This window comes from Anas platyrhynchos, chromosome 3 (assembly GCF_047663525.1).
Source record: "Anas platyrhynchos isolate ZD024472 breed Pekin duck chromosome 3, IASCAAS_PekinDuck_T2T, whole genome shotgun sequence".
Lineage (NCBI taxonomy): Eukaryota > Metazoa > Chordata > Aves > Anseriformes > Anatidae > Anas > Anas platyrhynchos.
In genome coordinates, this window is record NC_092589.1 from 60,871,507 (window position 1) to 60,889,749 (window position 18,243).

The following is an 18,243-nucleotide window of genomic DNA, read 5'->3' on the forward strand; positions in this document are numbered from 1 at the left end:
GGTGGAGGATATGCCAAGTCCTCTGTGAAATGTCTTAGAAGCTAACAATGCACATAGTATTGCAAAGATTTTCAAAGACGTTGAGTCTAAGTAACAATTAGATTTTAGGGGCAGGACTTATTTGTCCTTTTCTATTTTTTTTTTTTTTTTAAGTATCCTGCCCAAACCTTTTTTTGCTACTGTAGTATAATTGTTAATTATACTAATATTCAAAATATATAAATGTAGGTGAGTAATGACCAAGTAAAATAAATTATTTCATTCACAGTCTTCTTTATCCTTGTAGTAAATAAACAAAACACAATGTATCAAAACTTTTATAAGGAAGTATGAGCAAATTGTGTTCTCTGCTCCTTGACTTTTGATAAAATTCAATTTTAGAGGTCAAGTGCTTTCTGTTAGCTGCCATTGTTTGCATGGGTTACAATTTTATTAATTCTCTTTGAATGGGTAAACAGTCTTTCAACTAGGAAGAGGCTGTGAGAAAGAGTGGGATTCTGAACACAGAGAAAAACAAAAAAATCAACAGAAAAAAAAAATCCAAGCTGAGTCAAGATTCCATTCTTCAACTACCTGCACGATTGCACAAAATCAGTGAAGTGCCCCGTTTACAGAAGAGGTGCTTGTATGCTTCTTTGGAAAACATGGTTAATGAAATGTGAGAGGTTCCGGGACACCAATTTTCTAGGTCACCTCGCTATGGGGTTTCCTCCTCTTCAAACATTGTGCCTCAGGTAATGGTGGCTTGTAACTTGTCAGTTTCCGAATCATAAAGTTCCTGCACAATTGCTGGCATCTTGAAAAACACTAGTCATATAGCTTCCCTCCGCCCCAAAACTTCTGAGAGTGTTTGCAAGAGACTACAGAACTTAAGAACTATTATAAAAATTATCCTACTACACCAACTCCTGGAGAAGCCAGGCTTTCAGAGGCCAATTAAGTAACAGAATATTAGTCTTAACAACAGGAAGAGGAATAGATTATATCCAAATTTAAGATGAATGTTTCTCCTCACATTTTACAGCCTTTATTGGGGGTCATCAATCATCTTTATGCAAACAAACATTTTGGCATCTCTTACTAAGCCTCCTACAAGCACTTAGGAAATGGTATGTTGTGTTCCGTTTCACCACAAAGTCTTTATCAATTCAATATGAACCTCCACTTTGCCACTTCAATCTTTGTACAGGAGTACAGTCGGAACCTTTTTTTTTTTTTTTTTTTTTACTTTTTTTTTTAAATTTTTTATTTTCCTAAAACTGAAAACTGAAAATGTTCTATAGCTGATTATAGTTTCTCTAGCAGGAAATGGTACATCCCCTCTCCTTTCCCTCCCCTTGAGAAAAAGCAACATAACCTGTAATAACAGCAAACCTAACTTCCATTTATCATCTTAATGATCCCTTCTCCTTGTTCTTTCTTTTCCTCTGGTCATTTGGAAAGTATCCTCAGTGTTATCTTCAGTACACCCTTTCCCTTTGCTAATCAGGCAAAAGAAGGTGGGGTGGTAGAATGGGTCACGCATCATTTGGAAAATTTTAAAGGGACATTCTTGGTTGAATTGAATCCTAAATCTGTATTAAAAATGTTACAAACCCGCATAATCATGCCAGTGTTCACTAAGGCTTTGTGTTTGCTGTGCTGCTTTTTTGTTGCAGTTGTTCTGCTTGCTCTCATGAGTTCTTCTGAAGCATTCATAACCCCAACTACGGCATTTTGTTAGCACATGAAAACACATATGTTAATCAGTTTTACATTCTGCCTTTCATATTATATAAATGAAAAGCAAAAGCTAAACAAGGAACATGAATGGCAGGAAACAGAATATACTTTTCAGACTACCTTTTTATTAAGTTTTGCCAATAAGAACTCTGAAAAACAAAAAAAACAAAACTGACAACCAAGATCAAAAAATCCACCCCAAATCAAAAAAAAACTTCGTTATTTGATTGAAGGAGGATGGGGGAAAGGCAAGGAAAGACTGGGATGATTTCTAGAGACATGAAATTTTGAATGTGAAGTATTACTAGAAAAGAGTAAACAATCTCCATGCTGCCACACTATTAACAGAAACTCAATTCCTCTTTCTTGAATAGGAAACTGAAAGCAAGGCCATAGGCTGACTTCAGTTCTGGAAATATTCTTGTCATTCAAACCAGACTCAAGCTAACCAGATTAAGAGGCCTGTGTGCCTTCAGGATGTTGACAAGTATCTTTTGGATGTGCTTATCCACGAGGAACTAAGGGAGGTATTATGTAGAAATGATGCAGACCTCATGAGATCTCTCACTTTCTAATTTAATAACCATCTGGAACTTTGGACTCATCTCCACAGGCTGGGTTGGGATCCGAGTAATCCAATCAGTCCTTTAAACTTCCTCACAAGACTTTTAGTGTCCTAATTTAACCCGGGTCAGAAATATCTAAAAAGGCATCTCTCACTCCCACTTCCTTTTCTAGCCAAAGGCAACAAAACAAGACAGTTAACCAAACTTTTTTTAACCTCATTCATTTGGGTTCAAGTTACTTGATGGTTCAGTTTTGGGTTGGTGGCTGTGGTTAAGTTTTATTTTCCCTGGAGATGGGCCCTACCTGAAAGTCTTGGAGTTGTTCGAAATCCAAACCAAAAATGAATGTAAATTTTGCAAATGGATCTTTCAGTAGACAAGCAGAAACCACAGATTCAAACGTCCACAGACGTTGGTTCTTTGAGATGGAGACTTTTTCATGAGTTCATATCTTTCCTTACTAACCCTGACAACACTTTTCATTTCTGTAATACCTAGTTCATCACATGCTGGCATCACCTTATGTACAAACGAACTGAAAAACAGAGGATTGGGCTTGACTTAAATCAGACTGCAAATCAAGGACAGACTTAATAGTAGACAGGGACTTAATAGTAATCATCACCACTACTAATCATCATCTGTTACTACAAACATACAATCTATACTAACTTTAAGCAAAGCTTAAAATGTGCAGGGTTTTTTTTGGAGGTCACAAGTCACGTACTACATCCTTTCCCTGTAATCCCTCCTATATCAATACACAGATGTAAGCGCTGTCAGACACTTTGATACTGTGGAGATATACTGTGGGTAATGAAAGAGAGAACCGACGCTGGGACAAAACCAAAGTGTTCCTAATGCAGAATTTTTCAGGAAAAGTTAAAAATGTGAGCAGAAACAGTTTTAATATTTCCCAATTTGATACAGAGAAAAACTTAGTAAGAAGATAGAAACTGAAGAATCACTGTGCAAGTCTTAAGAATTTCCTTGTCTTTTGATAAAGAATGACAAGCAAATTAATAAATGAAAAGTTATTCATCTGCCATGTAACTTGCTATTTTGTTACTCTGTTTAATTTAATTTGGCAATAAAACAAAGCATCTAATCTAACTAGAACATGGCAAGGTCTGCTTGGTTATTACTGCATGCTCACCTACAGCTCTAGGCTTATCACAGGGAATTCCCTCAAACTTTTAATTAATGCAATGAAGAAATGTACCATTGCAGTTACCAGCACAACTCATCATGGGATAATGAAATCTCTCTTAATCAATGTACATTAGTCACTGGAGGGACCTGGTTCAATGACTCACTGAGCAACTTTCTCAGTCAGAGAACTGAATTACAGCTGCCTTACTACTATGACCCTTTATTTCTGAAATCCAAACCATGCTTTGCTAAAAGGAAAACTGGATCAAGTTAAGTTTTCACTGCAGAGGTGGTTCAAATTCTAAATTACCTTGCACATATTCAGATTAACCACTCTTTTGTCAAGTGAATGCACAAAAGTTCATTTAATTTACAGAAATGGAAAAAATGCCAATAAATGGCCATCATTAATTTCAACTGCGTTAGTTTCAGTTACAAGCTAGATCTACCAAGTTCAGAGTTAAATTCTCTGCAAATTTTTGAAGTTTTGGTTTGAAGTCAGTATTACACAATTTATACATTATATTCACCTGTTATATGGCACTTAATACTTATTCCAACCTATTTCTCCTTCAGAAAATAAGAATTTGTCTTTTCTTTTTCCACTGCATCCATTTTAAGGCATGTCTTACTTGCATGAAAAGAAAGCTCTTTCTCCATTTTCCTATAAGCCTACAAGGTTGTGCAAAGCTTGTATCCTTCCATTTAGGAGAAGTTTGTGAAGTCTGAATATTTCATAAGCTCTCTTGTGAGCAACGAACCTCAGGTCTGCCACATTCAGCTTTTTATTTATTTATTTATTTATTTATTTATTTATTTATTTATTTATTTATTTATTTATTTATTTATTTATTTTTCCTGGGGCATAGCCGTGGCCATCAGGTCGTCCCCTTGCCTTACTGTGGCAGGATGGGAAAATGGAAAGCCTCCCCTTCATGTGGTGCTGGCTAATGAGCACTATCTGCTGCAGTTTTACTGGAGAGTGGAGCTGCTACATAGCTTCCCCCAAAGCTTCTACCTCAACACTGTCAGTGCATACATGTATCTGGTTGGCCATGCAGGTCTCCACACATCACAGGCACTTACTCAGGTGGCTGTGGTTCCCCCCAGCACAGAACACAGCAGATGATCTTGTGGCGAGGAGATATTTCACATGCAGTTTTGAATTCCAGAATTACGTTACAGTCCCCAAGAGCCATGGGTGCAACTACATCTCAAGGAAAGCTCGCAACTAGGTCCAGTAAAGAGAGGATGCTAAAGCCTTGCATCTCCTCCAGATAGGATGCTGTAAAATACTCATGGTCCTCACAGTGTGGCACTGACAAGGTGAAATAATGCCCACCAAGTTTCTATATATTACAGGGAGGCACTGGAGGAACATTTAGATGGCATCACAGATGTTAGCTCAAACAGCAAGAAGCTAGCATTAATCCAGTTGGCTTTGATTATGGCTATAGAAGATCACATTTTGAGAACACAGGAAGTTTTCCTATCCAAAAAGACTTAACAGTGTCTTAAATTACACAGCGACTTTACTACAGGAATCCAGAAAAAACAACAGATATGGTCTATTTGGTGTTAACCCTTGCTAGTCAAAGTAGGGAAAAATCCACTAATTTGAATCTGTAAGCATGTTCAAAAGGTTACATGTAAGTAATACTGTGCAAGACCCGACTGCAATGTCCTGAAATTTTTTAAGAAAACTTTAAGTCTTCATTTAAGAGTGAGTTCTAGTGTTTTCTTGTACTTTAAAACAAGGGCGGTACTGTTACTTGGAATAATATTTCACATGGTATAGGGAACTATTTAAACTCCATTTGTCTGAGTTGGTGAGAAGCTGGAATAATATTTATGATCCACTTCTTTATAACTTCTGAGGATATCTACCATAAAATTTCCTCTGCCTCATCCCTCTCTTACTGTAGCAGCTTTCAATACACAGTTAGTTGCTGCCTATCAGTTATTGCCCCCAAACAAATATAACATTGTGCCAAAAATTCACTGTAAGTATTAGATACTGTTAAAAAATGCAGTAGTGACATTTATGCATATTTCATTAGGATGTGTATTACCATGTTTTTTGATGCTTGTAGGATATGCACAGAAGAAATTGATTTGATAGATGGATATACATGAACAAATAATATAGAAGCCTGTTTACGTCCTGGCAAAACACATTTGTGCACTCTGACAGCGAGGATCTTCATTTACCTGTAGGCCACCAAGTGAGCCAGGCACAGTGAACACCTACAAAGATGGTAGGCTTGTGCCTAGAAATCTCACTTCATTTTGGAGTGAAAAATTAAGCTGCTACCACTCCCCAGGCAGAAAACAGTAAGCACAGAAAAATCTGAACAAAATGAGAAATCCAAAATCAGGATCACTAGTTTTTCTTGCAGAGATCCTGATCAGACTTAGTGGCTTCTTTCAGATGAAGGACAAGCAATAAGAAGAAAGAACAAAGATACATAAAAAACCTGGCTGCCCTGCCCACGTAGGAGCAGAGGTGCCTGCAGAGAGAGGCATCTCTTTTTAAGCTCGGCAGCCAGAGCAGAAGAGTTCGGCAGAGTGCCCTGCTGCTCGTATGATCAAAGGCAGAGAATTCATCAGTCCTCTCTCCTCCCAGGCCTCTCCCCAGACTACCCCTGAGCAGCACGAGCACTTCCCTCAAGCTGGCAGGACCTGGAGGATGGCAGGACTCATCTACAAGGGATAAAAGCAAAAGCCCTGTTTCCAGGAAAAAAAAGAAAGCTGAAAGTTTCTTTGGTTTCTTTAACCAGGGAAAGAACATATAATGAGAATTTTAAATAATGTGCATGTATTCAAAATAGAAAGGAAATAATGAATGCATTTAGTCACACTGAAACGTGAATATAAATTCACTTCTACTTCATGAATGAGAATTGTTTTTATTTTCTCTTAGTCTTCTTTTTTTCTCTTTATTTTCTCTTAGTCAACAACAATATTTCCAGCTACCCTAAAACAGATTTTTCTTCAATTTTTCATTGGCAAACCAGGACTAAATTATCCTCAGAGGTCTGCTCAACCAGTGTGTTGTTCCCTGTTTGTCCTGGGAAATTTTCTGGACACATGTTATCCGTTATGCCTTTCTACCACAGCCATAGCAAGCACTCTGATGGACTTATGACCTAGAAAACACCTTTTATGAGCAAGGCTGAAAGCAAACACTTTGCCAAACTGCAGTACTTTCTCGCCAGCTCGTGCGAATGCAGCAGATCGGAGCCCAAGTCCTCCCCTTCCTATCAGCTGCTCCTTCTCCTGATCTCCAGCCAGACCTTTCCCTTCACAGCTGGTCTTCTTCTTCCCCTTTCCAGCCACCTACCTCCTTTCTCTTCCCAGTTATTCTGGAAAGCAGTTACAGAAAGAAGATTTAAAACTTTGTTTTCATAATTGCTTTTTAATGAAAAACATAATCGCTGGAAGATTAAAACTGTAATCACTAAACAAACTGTTGGAGTTTCAGTCTGTTTTGATGAAGACCGTGAATAACTTTTGTTTCAGAGGTTAAATGGAGTGATCTGTACTGTATATGGGGACACATTGCAATTTGCCTGTGTCTGAACACAGGAGTTAGTACAGCATCCAGACAATGCTGTAAGGCCCAAGACTAAGAGCTCTCTGTTTTCTATTTTATTTATTTACACACAGGCTGCTTGGCTTGCATCATTATAGAGAATTCATCAGGTGAAAAAAAACAAACCAAAACAAAAAACTGTATCCTGATTTTTTTCTCCCTTTTAAATTTACCCTCTTTTATTTACAACAGTGGCAAAATAACTTCAATCAAAATGAGGTTAAGATTATTTTTAACAGATGTTCACTGCTGGCCTGACCCAAAATCTATTGACGTCAATGAGAAGACTCCATGGGGCTTTGGATTGGGTTCTAATTGTTGGAAAAATTAATGTTATTGTAAACCACTGGTCAGCGCTGTCACATGCTCCCCTTCTGTGCCAATTCTATATGACCGGATAACAGACTCGCATAAATCTGTTCCAACTGTTGGCTAAGAGGCTAAAGGACATAGGGATTTATCTTTTTAATTCTGAAACACCCCCCTGCCCCCACGCCCCCCCAAACATGCTCCATGGCACTATGGTATTTACTTGACATACTCTGCATTATGGACACTGTTCATGTAATCAAAACATTTCACAGTCAAACACTACGTGGAAATAACAGAATTATTAATGCTGACTGCATGAAGACAGCTGAACAACAGATATGTATGAAATGAGATACTTCCATTCATGTACTTTCAATACTGATTTAAAAAAAAAATACAGATGTTTTTTAAATTCAGTTGCAAAGGAAGGGTTGCACTTACTGTTAAGAAGACGGAAGTCTATGAACGGGTAGGAGCCGCGGCGCTCGGAGAGAACCCCTGTCTGACCTCTCACCCGTGCATCTCCTGCAAAACACAAGATCCCCAGAGACGTTAATAGGGGCAGCTGCTTTCCTCCACTGTTTAGAGCTAGATCTATTTTCTGTTCAACATGATGACGCGATGCTCCTCCAGTGGGAAAACTAAGGACCAATAAAAATCATCTCCCATGACATCCCTGGGTAATTGAGTAAAGCAGTACAGCTGATCCTCTTATCAGAAAAAGCCACAAGAAAAAACATGTTCTTCCTATGGAACGGCTTCTTGCTCACTGAGAACACTCTCAGCATTTCAGGAGTATAGTAGATATCTAGTATTGTCCAAAGACCAGTTGAACATTCACTGTAACGGCATCACACATGAAAGGTTAAACCTTGGACTAGACTTACGGGCCAGCAGACCTCCAAAGCTGTGGGACTGGTCTCAAAATCATTAGATAATGAAAAAAAAATAGACCCAAAGTATGAGTTTTTTTTTTTTTTTTCTTTTTTCCATTTTGTTTGTTTTTGTTTTACTTTCTGCTCCTTGAGCATTCTGGAAAACATCATCTGCCTTCTCCTCATACACAGAAGCTGCTTTATTTAACCAAAACCTGATGTTCCCAGCATTATTCTACAAATTTAGTATGTAGCATTATGAAGTGACAATACGATGATACGAATTAATATCCTTGTGTAATTCATGTTGATTAATACCTGACTTGCCACGTAGCACTGATGAAATGAAAAAACTCATTTGAGAAAGCAAAACAGTACTCAGCATGCACAAGCAGTACAAAAATCTCTTTCGAAGTAGATAGGAAGTAGCAGAAGCAGATGTCACTTTTACATTTCTCTAACTTTAAATATCTTGTACAGTAATTTCCCCACTTCTTTGTGTGAAAATTCATCAGACCAACACCTTAAATATTCTTAAATAAGATTAAGTTTGGATATTTTAGGGATTTATATCAGAGTACTGTAGTTCTTTTAATACCGATTGCTCCTCCACAGGAGCACAGACCATCACGTTGAAAATGTACCCACAGTACTTCCAGACAGCTCACTCTGCAGGCCTCTCTCTCAGAAGTTCACAAAATTATGAATTATTAGTTATTTTGAATTGAGCTTCCTTTGGGATACAAATGCGGTATCTGACTAATATAAACAAAAATTATTGAAGAATTTGGCTGCTAGTGCAAGTTTCTACTGCTTATATTTAAAAACAAGAAAACATCTTCCAGCATGAAAGAAGGATCTAGTTATATGCTGTTATTTTTTCTATCCAATGCTCACTTAAAATGTGCTTACAATTATGCATAAGGGAAGAAAGCCAAGCAGAATGATTAAGTTGACTATCTGAGGTGGAGAAAAACTTCTGTGCCCTCTAGGGGTCCTTAGAGGTACAAAAGACAAGAGTGTGCACTCAAATTAAGAATACATCAAACACAGTCAGTTTAGATTAAGAATACGAATGTATTTTCTCTGATCCTTATTTTTGTTTTGTTGTTTTGTTTCTAGAGACAGAACATGTGCTCCCTGCATCCAGCTGCCGCCTGCCAACCTGCAGCTCTCTTGCTAGCTGAGGAACCAGCCCCAAACCCTCTAAGCTGCTGTTGACCCCACTTATCCCTTCTGATGTCAGGAGGTGCAAACCTCCGCCTGCTCTTCAGCTGTTGCAGTTCAAAGGTATGAAAACAGCAGGGGTCTACCTTCATCAGCAGTTTCAAATCACTTGCAACTGTGGTTACAAAGGCATATAAACCTATTCCTGAGTCTTAAAGGGCAGAAGGGTGGGGCAAATGGGGTTTGTAAAACGCTGAAGAGAGATCCATCAACACTCATGAATCAGAGCTCCCAAACCAGCACCCTTATCTAAAAGCACTGCTCACTACCACAGGTAGACCGATCAGATTGGCTGATTCACGCAGGTAAAAAGTAATAACGGCAAGCATATGGTGCACATTATACGAATAAAAAATAAATAAATAAAAATCAGACAGGCTTGAGCCTGTCACTAATACAAGCATCAGCAAATTAAGAACGGGTGTAAATTCAGAGCATGCCTTGATTGAGGATTTTGTTTTTTCTGTATGCACCAATGAATTAACAGGGAACTGCAAATAACCCCCTGCATTAACAGCCTGATAAATATGTCACTCCTGACTAAATCAACAAATACTTTGAAAGAAAAAAAGAGAAATTCCAACTCCAAAAATCTGAAAAAAAAAAAACACCTCTAACAACCATACAATACCGTAAACCCAGAAAGGATGATTTTCTCTCTGGACATGAAAGAGAGCGAGTACTGGAGAATAACAAAATCATACATGGTTATGTATGGGAAATCTGCCTAACTCTCATCTTAACAGTATGATTCCAAATTTTGATGAGGAGAATGTTAAAGGTAGGGAGACAACTGGAATGCAGAAGAAAACACAGTGTGGGCTTGCCAAAGGTAGACCATATAAGATAAAATCTGATTTTGAATTACCTCAAATAAAATAGCTAACTGTTAGGCAAGAGAGAAAAACAACAACACTATAGTGTATTTCAGCCATATGGACTTCATCAAGCACATGAGAGAAGGCAAGAGATAAGTACAAAAAGTGTAAGCTGGAAAAAGACTAAAGGCAAGACGATAACAAGGTGCACTGAAAGGAAACTTCTGCTTGGGAACAATTACTACATGGTCTTTAAATGATTCGTATTGGGAACAGTCTTAAATGTTATTAATGATCTTAGCATAGAAGCAGGAGAGAACTAATGAAAATTTTTGAAAGATGACCTGAAATAGTTAAGGGCTATGCACGATGACCAATCAACTTGCTATCAGACCCATGCTCTTCAAACTAAGAAAATGGGAATGAGTTTTAACCAGCAAACCTGAGGTTCCTGAAGTCATGGAAAATTACTTATGTTTCCTATCAACTATTTTTGTCCTTTTACATTTTTTAGACAATAGAAGTCTGGGTTGTGTCTAGCATTACAGGAATCTATATGCAGAATAAATCTGTATCCCCACTGGCATAGTCAAAGCCACTAAAACCCTTATATTCCAGGATCATTAACTTTACCCTCAGGAAAGGCAAGTTTCTGATGAGTCAAAGATGTTATCAAGTAGCTCTACTTCATCAATCTGTTATTTCAAAATACTTCGCCAGGTGCCACCTAGTCTCTTTCTACATCATTAGAGAAAGATTAGCTAGGAAGTGGTGGTGGGCTAAATCAACCACACCTGCCTTCCTCTATTTTAACTTGGCGCACTGATTTGGAAAACTTTTATATTCTTCTCTATTGCTTTTAATTACACATAAGTACACTCAGCAGAGATACTAAAAGTAGGGATTGCACCAGATGTGTACTACACCACATGGTTTTTAATTTCTGAGAGGCAAGGGCCGTTAGCGGCAATGCACCAGACTTTTGCTCTTTGACAGATGACCTTTGAGGGGAACTTTCATCAGGTCACGAGACCTTTACATGTCTTTGCTCTCCACCTTAAAATCAAGCTAAGCAATTGTTCTGACAATTTATACAATTAGCAGCTTTAGATAAATAATCCTTTTTGGAGCAAAAGGAAGGATTCTGTGGAAACAAGGCAGGAAATTTTGACAGCTCATTGTGTTCCCAAGTGAAACAAACAGGGTGAAGGGAAACGGCAAGGGTACAGGTCCTCTCTGGCTCCTCTGGGCTGGAGTTGTGTGGCTGGAACATTTACAGTCACAAACACAAAGAGCTGTGCAGCCAAGCCACCACGAGAGCTTCCAGCGGAGACATCTCCCAGTGGCTGCAGCACACTTCGGTTTTACTTTGTCCTCGTTAAAACAAACAGATAAGAAAACAAAGCAAACAAAACGAAGAAAGCTGTGTTAGGTAACAGGAGCCTGTGTGGCACATTAGGTAACTGATGGCATGTGACCGACACGCATGGCAGCCTGCAGTCACGGGAAAATCAGATATGGGGCAAGAGCCACGGGGCTACGGCACCAATAGGGCAGCGTGGCTTCAAGACGGGCAAAAGGGTTAAGAGAAGAAGGAGGCAGCTCTGAGCCGCCTCGTACATCTGGAGAAAAGAGCCATCTGCACCGAGGAAAACAACTTCTCCAAGGCTTGCCTGAAATGACGTGGGATTCAATTTCACTGAGCAAGCACAACAAATTAAGAGAGAAAACAGGGCTGAAGCTGGGACAAAACAACTAAGCAGCTTCATGCAGCAGCAGAAGTAGGGACGAGCCATCTAATTATTGATTTTATTTAGTATACAGCTCCATGTGGTAAGTCAGAATACCACAGAAAATTCACAGGAGGTTACAAGTATTTATTCTAGTCAAACTTTTCTACAATTTTCATCCAAATATTTCTTAAGATGACTGTTTTAGGACACATCCTGCAGTTTCTGAGCGCTCTCCATGGAAAACAGAGGGGCAGTAATAAGGCCTCTAGTGGACTCCACAGAGTCCCTGGCTCCTTCACTGTTTCAGTTATGAAAAGGCTTGGGATTTCTCAGATGGAGGAAGATGAGCTGGTAATGTTTTAAACATCATTCTGGTCTGGGTGGAAACTTTTCTAAAAGAGGAAAGTGTTGCTGCGTAAAAAGTTGGCAAGCTGCAAATAAAAGTTAGATTAAGAACAAGTAGCAGAATTACTGAATTATTTTTAATTTGAAGATGTTTATTGCTTGTTTATGGTGATTTGTACTTTTACTTGTTTGGATTATTTTCCTTCGGTTCTCCTAGTGTTGTAAGGATTATAATTGTAAATTCCTGTCTGCAGAAAGTGCTTTTTGCTGATTTCCTCATGTGCATAAGATTGAAAGTGAACAAGAACATTTCCTCTGAGCAGATACAATGACTGACATTAGACCTTTAGGAGTCAGGACGACTCTCCTTTCCAGTGGGAGAAACTGGGGAAGCCACCTCACTCCACTTGTATGCACCAAAGTTTTAAGCACCTGAATGTTCCCAACCATGAAGTTTTCTGAACCATATGATGCATGGCTCTGCCATTGCTGGTTACCGTCCTAATTAGTTCTCAAGTAGTGTATTCACTCAATGCATTCTGCAGCTTTGTTTCAGAAGGTTTTGCAAAGGAAGACAACTGTTGATAGTCCCTTTTTACCAAAAGGGGATAAAATGGTGGAGTAGAACCTGACACAGAAAATCACTTAATTCCCCTCGCAGTGGTCTACCTTGTGAACACACAAGCTTCAGAGGCTGATAAGTAAATAAATGAACAGACTAATACTTGTACTAGTACTGCAGCTTTCTTGAAGCTTCAATTAAAGTTTGAAAAGTTTTGCCTGTTTCCTTTTACAAAGGAGAAACTTAAACTTGAGATCTGTGAAAACAGGCATTCTCTGTGGAGATTTCAATTTCAAGGAAAAAGTCAGTTAGATAACAAATATTTTGGGCTACTATTATTATTATTTTTAACCTGTCAGTTACTTGAGTTTCAGCTTTTCAAAACTCCATCTCCAGACCTGCAACAGTTGCAAATTAAACATTTTACTCATCCTCTGTTTTCTTACAAAACTCTATTCAAAGTAAATTGCGGCTCTTACGTCAAGCATGAACAACTTGCACTGCCTGACTGTACCAGGTAGCTGTAACTTCTGCCCTCCTTTACTGACCAGAATCTGTACACCTGCTGTATCTTATTTTCTTAATGCTATCAGAGCTGTTTCTGCCAGTCTGGACACATGCTGGAACAGAAATCTGCTTGTAGAACCCTCCTCCGTACTAAAAGTGTTGTCGTGGTTTAACCCGGCCGGCAGCTAAACACCACGCAGCCGTTCGCTCACCCTCCCCCCTCCCTCTCTGGGACGGGGGAGAGAAATGGAAAGTGAAGCCCGTGAGTTGAGATAAAGACAGTTTAATAAGACAGGAAAATAATAATAACAAAATAATAATAACAATAATAACAATAATAATAATATGGTGATAATAGGGAAATAATAATAATATGTACAAACAAGTGATGCACAATGCAATTGCTCACCACTCGCTGACCGATGCCCAGCCTAACCCCGAGCAGTCCGGCCCCCTTCCCCCGGTTAGCCACCCCTATATATTGTTTAGCATGACGTCAGATGGTATGGAATACCCCTTTGGCTAGTTTGGGTCACCTGTCCTGGGTCTGTCCCCTCCCAGCTCTTACTGCACCCCCAGCCTGTCCGTTGGCAGGACAGAGCAAAAGGCTGAGATGTCCTTGGCTTGGTGTAAGCACTGCTCTGCAACAATTAAAGCATCGGGGTGTTATCAGCACTCTTCTCATCCTAAGCCAAAACACAGCATTCCACCAGCTACTAGGAAGAAAATTAATTCTGTGCTAACTGAAACCAGGACATCTATCCTGGTGAGATCACTTACACGCTGATGCACTGCCTATATATATAGCCAGAGGAAGACACTTGGGTCCACAGGCATGCCTTTAACAGCTTGTCCAGTCTGGCAAATGGACATCTAGAGTAAATGTAACCAAAGTATTTCACAGACACCTTTGAAATCCTTCCTTAAACTGTATCAGTAACTCAGGAGAAAAGATTTTGAACTGAAATATCTTGAGGCAAAATTATTACAGCATGCAGCCTTTGAACTGACATCCAAGGGGATGAAGAAGCTGCCGCAGAGAGCCAGGTAACAGCAGTCATCAGAAACTCAGATACTTGAGCAGCACCCATACTGTCCTCTTCCCATACCTGTTGGTTCTTGCTTGAGCAAACCCGGAGCTTGCAGAAATAAGTAGCTACATACAACTGAAATAATAGTGAGAGGCGATTACAACAGACAATCCTACATGTTCTAAAGAAGGTAACTTTCCAAAATGTCATATTTCCAAATTGTTATGTTGCATTGGAAATGCTTACAATTGTTTCTGAGCTTGATAATGCACTATGAATTATTGCCTTAAGGTCAGATGTATTTCATGTAACCTTAGGTGTAAGTCAGTGAAGAGAATAGGTGCCTCCGCCCAGTGACTAATGCTTAAGAGACTGATTGCCTTTAAAGCCGCATGTTTTTGATTTTTACTGCAGATTGAGTCTAGGACACCTCTGCTCCTAAATTTGGTGCCACAGCTATAAGCGCAGCACGATGAGGGAAGAATCCAAGACTTTGTCTATGAAGATCGTGTTCAGGCAGCTGAAGCTACATCAAGCCTCCTATCTGTGAGAAGGCTTTGAACTATGATTAGCCCTGTGACTGCTAAGACTTATTTTGTAATAAATGCAATAGATACACACACCTTCAGTTCCCACCAATGTGTGAAGGCACACCCTCAAATAAATACAGTGTAATCTCATCTGTGCCCTATAATCCCACAGCTCAGTTAAAGAAAAATCGCACTTGTTAAGCAACACTAATTGGACTACTGAAATAACTAGGTCCTTGATACTACAGTGTGATACTTAACGCTCAGTATTTTCTAGCCCCACATACAAAAGTTTATATATAGAGTTTACATCAAGTGCTGAACCACAGAATACAAAGACAGAAAGGGAGCATAAGAACATGGGTAAATCACACAGACTGCTTATTCACAAGCAAACTTTTTAGTTTGGAGAAATGAAAAATTGAGACATTGGAGTTTGCCAGCAGGAATTTTGAAAAATTCAGCCAATGGCTTTTGTATACAAAAGAAAAGACAGACAGACTCTGGTACCTGGCAGCAAAGAACAAAGTTACAGAACTAAAAGCATGAGGCAGGTCCTGAAAAAAATAAAAGGAAAAAAAAAAAAAAAGAAAAAAAAAAGACAGAAAGCACAGAGACTTGTGTAATTATCGTGTTATAATGCAAAAGGCAGAAATCATCTATCTCCACCTCTGTTCCTGAAGGAGACAGCACAGACAACCATGGTAAACATTTTGCTTCTCCTATATCGTAAACATCTAGCATTTGCTATATAGAGGGCTGAACGCACTACTGAAAGCTGAAGATGAAAGCCTGTGAGAACAAGAAGCTAGGAGGAGATGTGATTCTGCTTTTTTGAGTGATCCATTTATAATTCCCATTCTTGCCTGAAGCTTATAGCACTCACAAGCAGCAGCCTTTCACTGATGGCATCTTGAGAGTCTCACTGCTGCTGTGGTCCAGAATAGCATCAGCACTCAGAGTAGTAAAAGAGGTCCCAGAGCACTCTGCTGGATCAGGAAACCAGACTTGCTGTGGACAGGCTCCTTTTCATAATCTGAATGTTATCATTTCTAGCTCTAGTGCTAAGAACCATCTGTCTGTATTTTGAGGTTTTTATATTTCATTATTATTATCCCGTTAGTGTCTTCTGTCTCCAGACATTGATTACTGACTTTCCAGAGAAAGATGATATTAATATAGCTAGGGCACTGAACTATCTAGATAATTCTTGTCTTTCTACACTGTTAGATAGCTTGCAAATTACTCTGTGCTGCAGGATGGAAGCTATGTAAGCAGACTCAGGTATTCCTATCGCTACCATTACTGCTGCACGAGAGCCCTTCTGGGAAGTGGCAAGACATACTGGTTTTCTCACACACGATGTTAAATCTCAAATAATGCCTTAAAAACTAAAGGATATGTTCTGAAATGTTAAGAGCTGTAATAAAGGTAATAACATCAGCTACAGCATGATCTTAGCAACAGGTAGGCTGCATTGCCATGGCAACTTTGAAGATAATATCTTACTGTCATGTTACTTTTATCTCTCTCCCAAATAAAATATAGCATAAACACATCATTAATTGTTTAAATCGTACTTCTTGTAGTCTTCTGCCAGACTCTGAACTACTAAAATAAACATGCATTTAATAACAAACTTCTAAGGCTTGTACACTTCCAATACTATATACGCAAATTTGCCAAAATAGGTTAAGTAGTTTAATATAATGACTTTGATTCTGTGTAAAAGAAAAATCACAAGGAATTTGTGTTCTGTCTAAGACCAATGCTAAAAGCATGTCTAGAGTTCTGATCTATAGGTGAAGTGCATTAGGCCAAGATACTTGTACAGCCAGTGCCCCAAAGATAAGAGTTTTCTTCACTCACAGTTACACCCAGACCCTAAGCCATCCAAACTATAAATCATTTCCTTACCAGAAATAATGTTCTAGAGATGGCTGCTCTTTCAGAAACCCCTTTGCATGTGGCGTCTCTCTCTCTCTACTATAAGGATTTCTGATTTGAGCATTATCAATGCTTATAATGATTCCACTGTAAGGACACGACGTTACTCCCTGAATCTGCCAATGCAGGTTTTACAGTGGAAAAATAGTTTCTTTTTTCTGCAGAAAGTTGAGGTAATCATATGTTCCACTAAGTTTGCTTTACTGGTCTTCATTCTCATTGCTTACCTATCTATAATGTTTATTAAATGATTTTTTTAATGTGCATTGTTAATGGAATCTTTTTCATTCTACAAGTTCCTCATGAAGAACTGTTTGCAAGTACATGCATTTTATGGGTTGGTTGCAATGATGGGTTACTTGAGCCACAAGGCATCGTTCTCATTTGCTGTTCAGGCACTATTAGGTACATAAGCAGAAACCATTTGATGCTACAGTCCACATGTATCTAACATAGGCAATGATTAAAATTTGATATATTTGATATACTTGTATAAAATAATAATTGATAAAATGTTATTAATAATTAATGAACAGAAGAATTATAACTCTGAAGCTGAATAGAACAATTGGAGCTTGCTTTTGGGAAACATTTAATAATCTGAGAGTAACATTTCTGTGAAAGAAAAAGAGGGGACATTCCTGAACTTTAAACACAGGATGACAATTATAAGTCCTCAGCTCATTTCCTGGTTTCCTATGGAACAAATAATGTCCTTTCCATGCCTTGCTTTTCCGTTTCTGTGTTTTGTTTGTCCTGTGTAGACACTAAGCTTTCTGATGCAGGGCAACAGTGGTCCAGCAGTATTGTGTGCCTGTAGTCCAGGTCATGGTTTCTACATCACCATTACACAAACACTACTTATCTTTGTTTTTCATACTAGCAACAGTTAAGTCATACAACATCCAAAGAAATTCAGTGTAGAAGTTTTTGCTCATACCATCAAAAAAACCAAACCATATTCAACTCTGAGAGGACATCCAAGAAAATTCCTCTCTTTTTCCATGGCTTTGCCCACAAGACTTCTATGCTTTCTATCTCCAGTAAAACTACAACAGATATATATTCAAAACTGTAAGTAGTAATGCAGTAATTACAATTGCAACAACACATCGCCTACTCCTGTAATGCTTAATATCATCCAAATCTGAGTGTCTCTTAATAGTTTTTACACAATGGCAGCCTTGCCTGTGGAAGAGTTGAGTATGAATTTAGGATTTACTCCCTTTTTATGTTGTACTAGAATTGCTTGGCTGCCAATTCACTGCACACAAGAAGAGATTTACTATTGATTCAGACAGTCTTGCTGTATCTTTCTGTC

The 18,243-nt window shown here is 38.7% G+C and overlaps 1 protein-coding gene across 2 annotated transcripts in view; it reads right to left on the bottom strand.

Annotated features, from left to right (window-relative positions):
• The window catches only part of PDE7B (phosphodiesterase 7B), a 175,853-nt gene that overhangs the window by 29,831 nt on the left and 127,779 nt on the right, over nucleotides 1–18,243 (bottom strand). For both annotated transcript variants that reach the window (XM_005014073.6, XM_027454482.3), the window contains one exon: nucleotides 7,789–7,872. In XM_005014073.6, coding sequence (XP_005014130.1) covers nucleotides 7,789–7,872 — 84 coding nt within the window. The remainder of the gene's footprint in view (nucleotides 1–7,788; nucleotides 7,873–18,243) is intronic.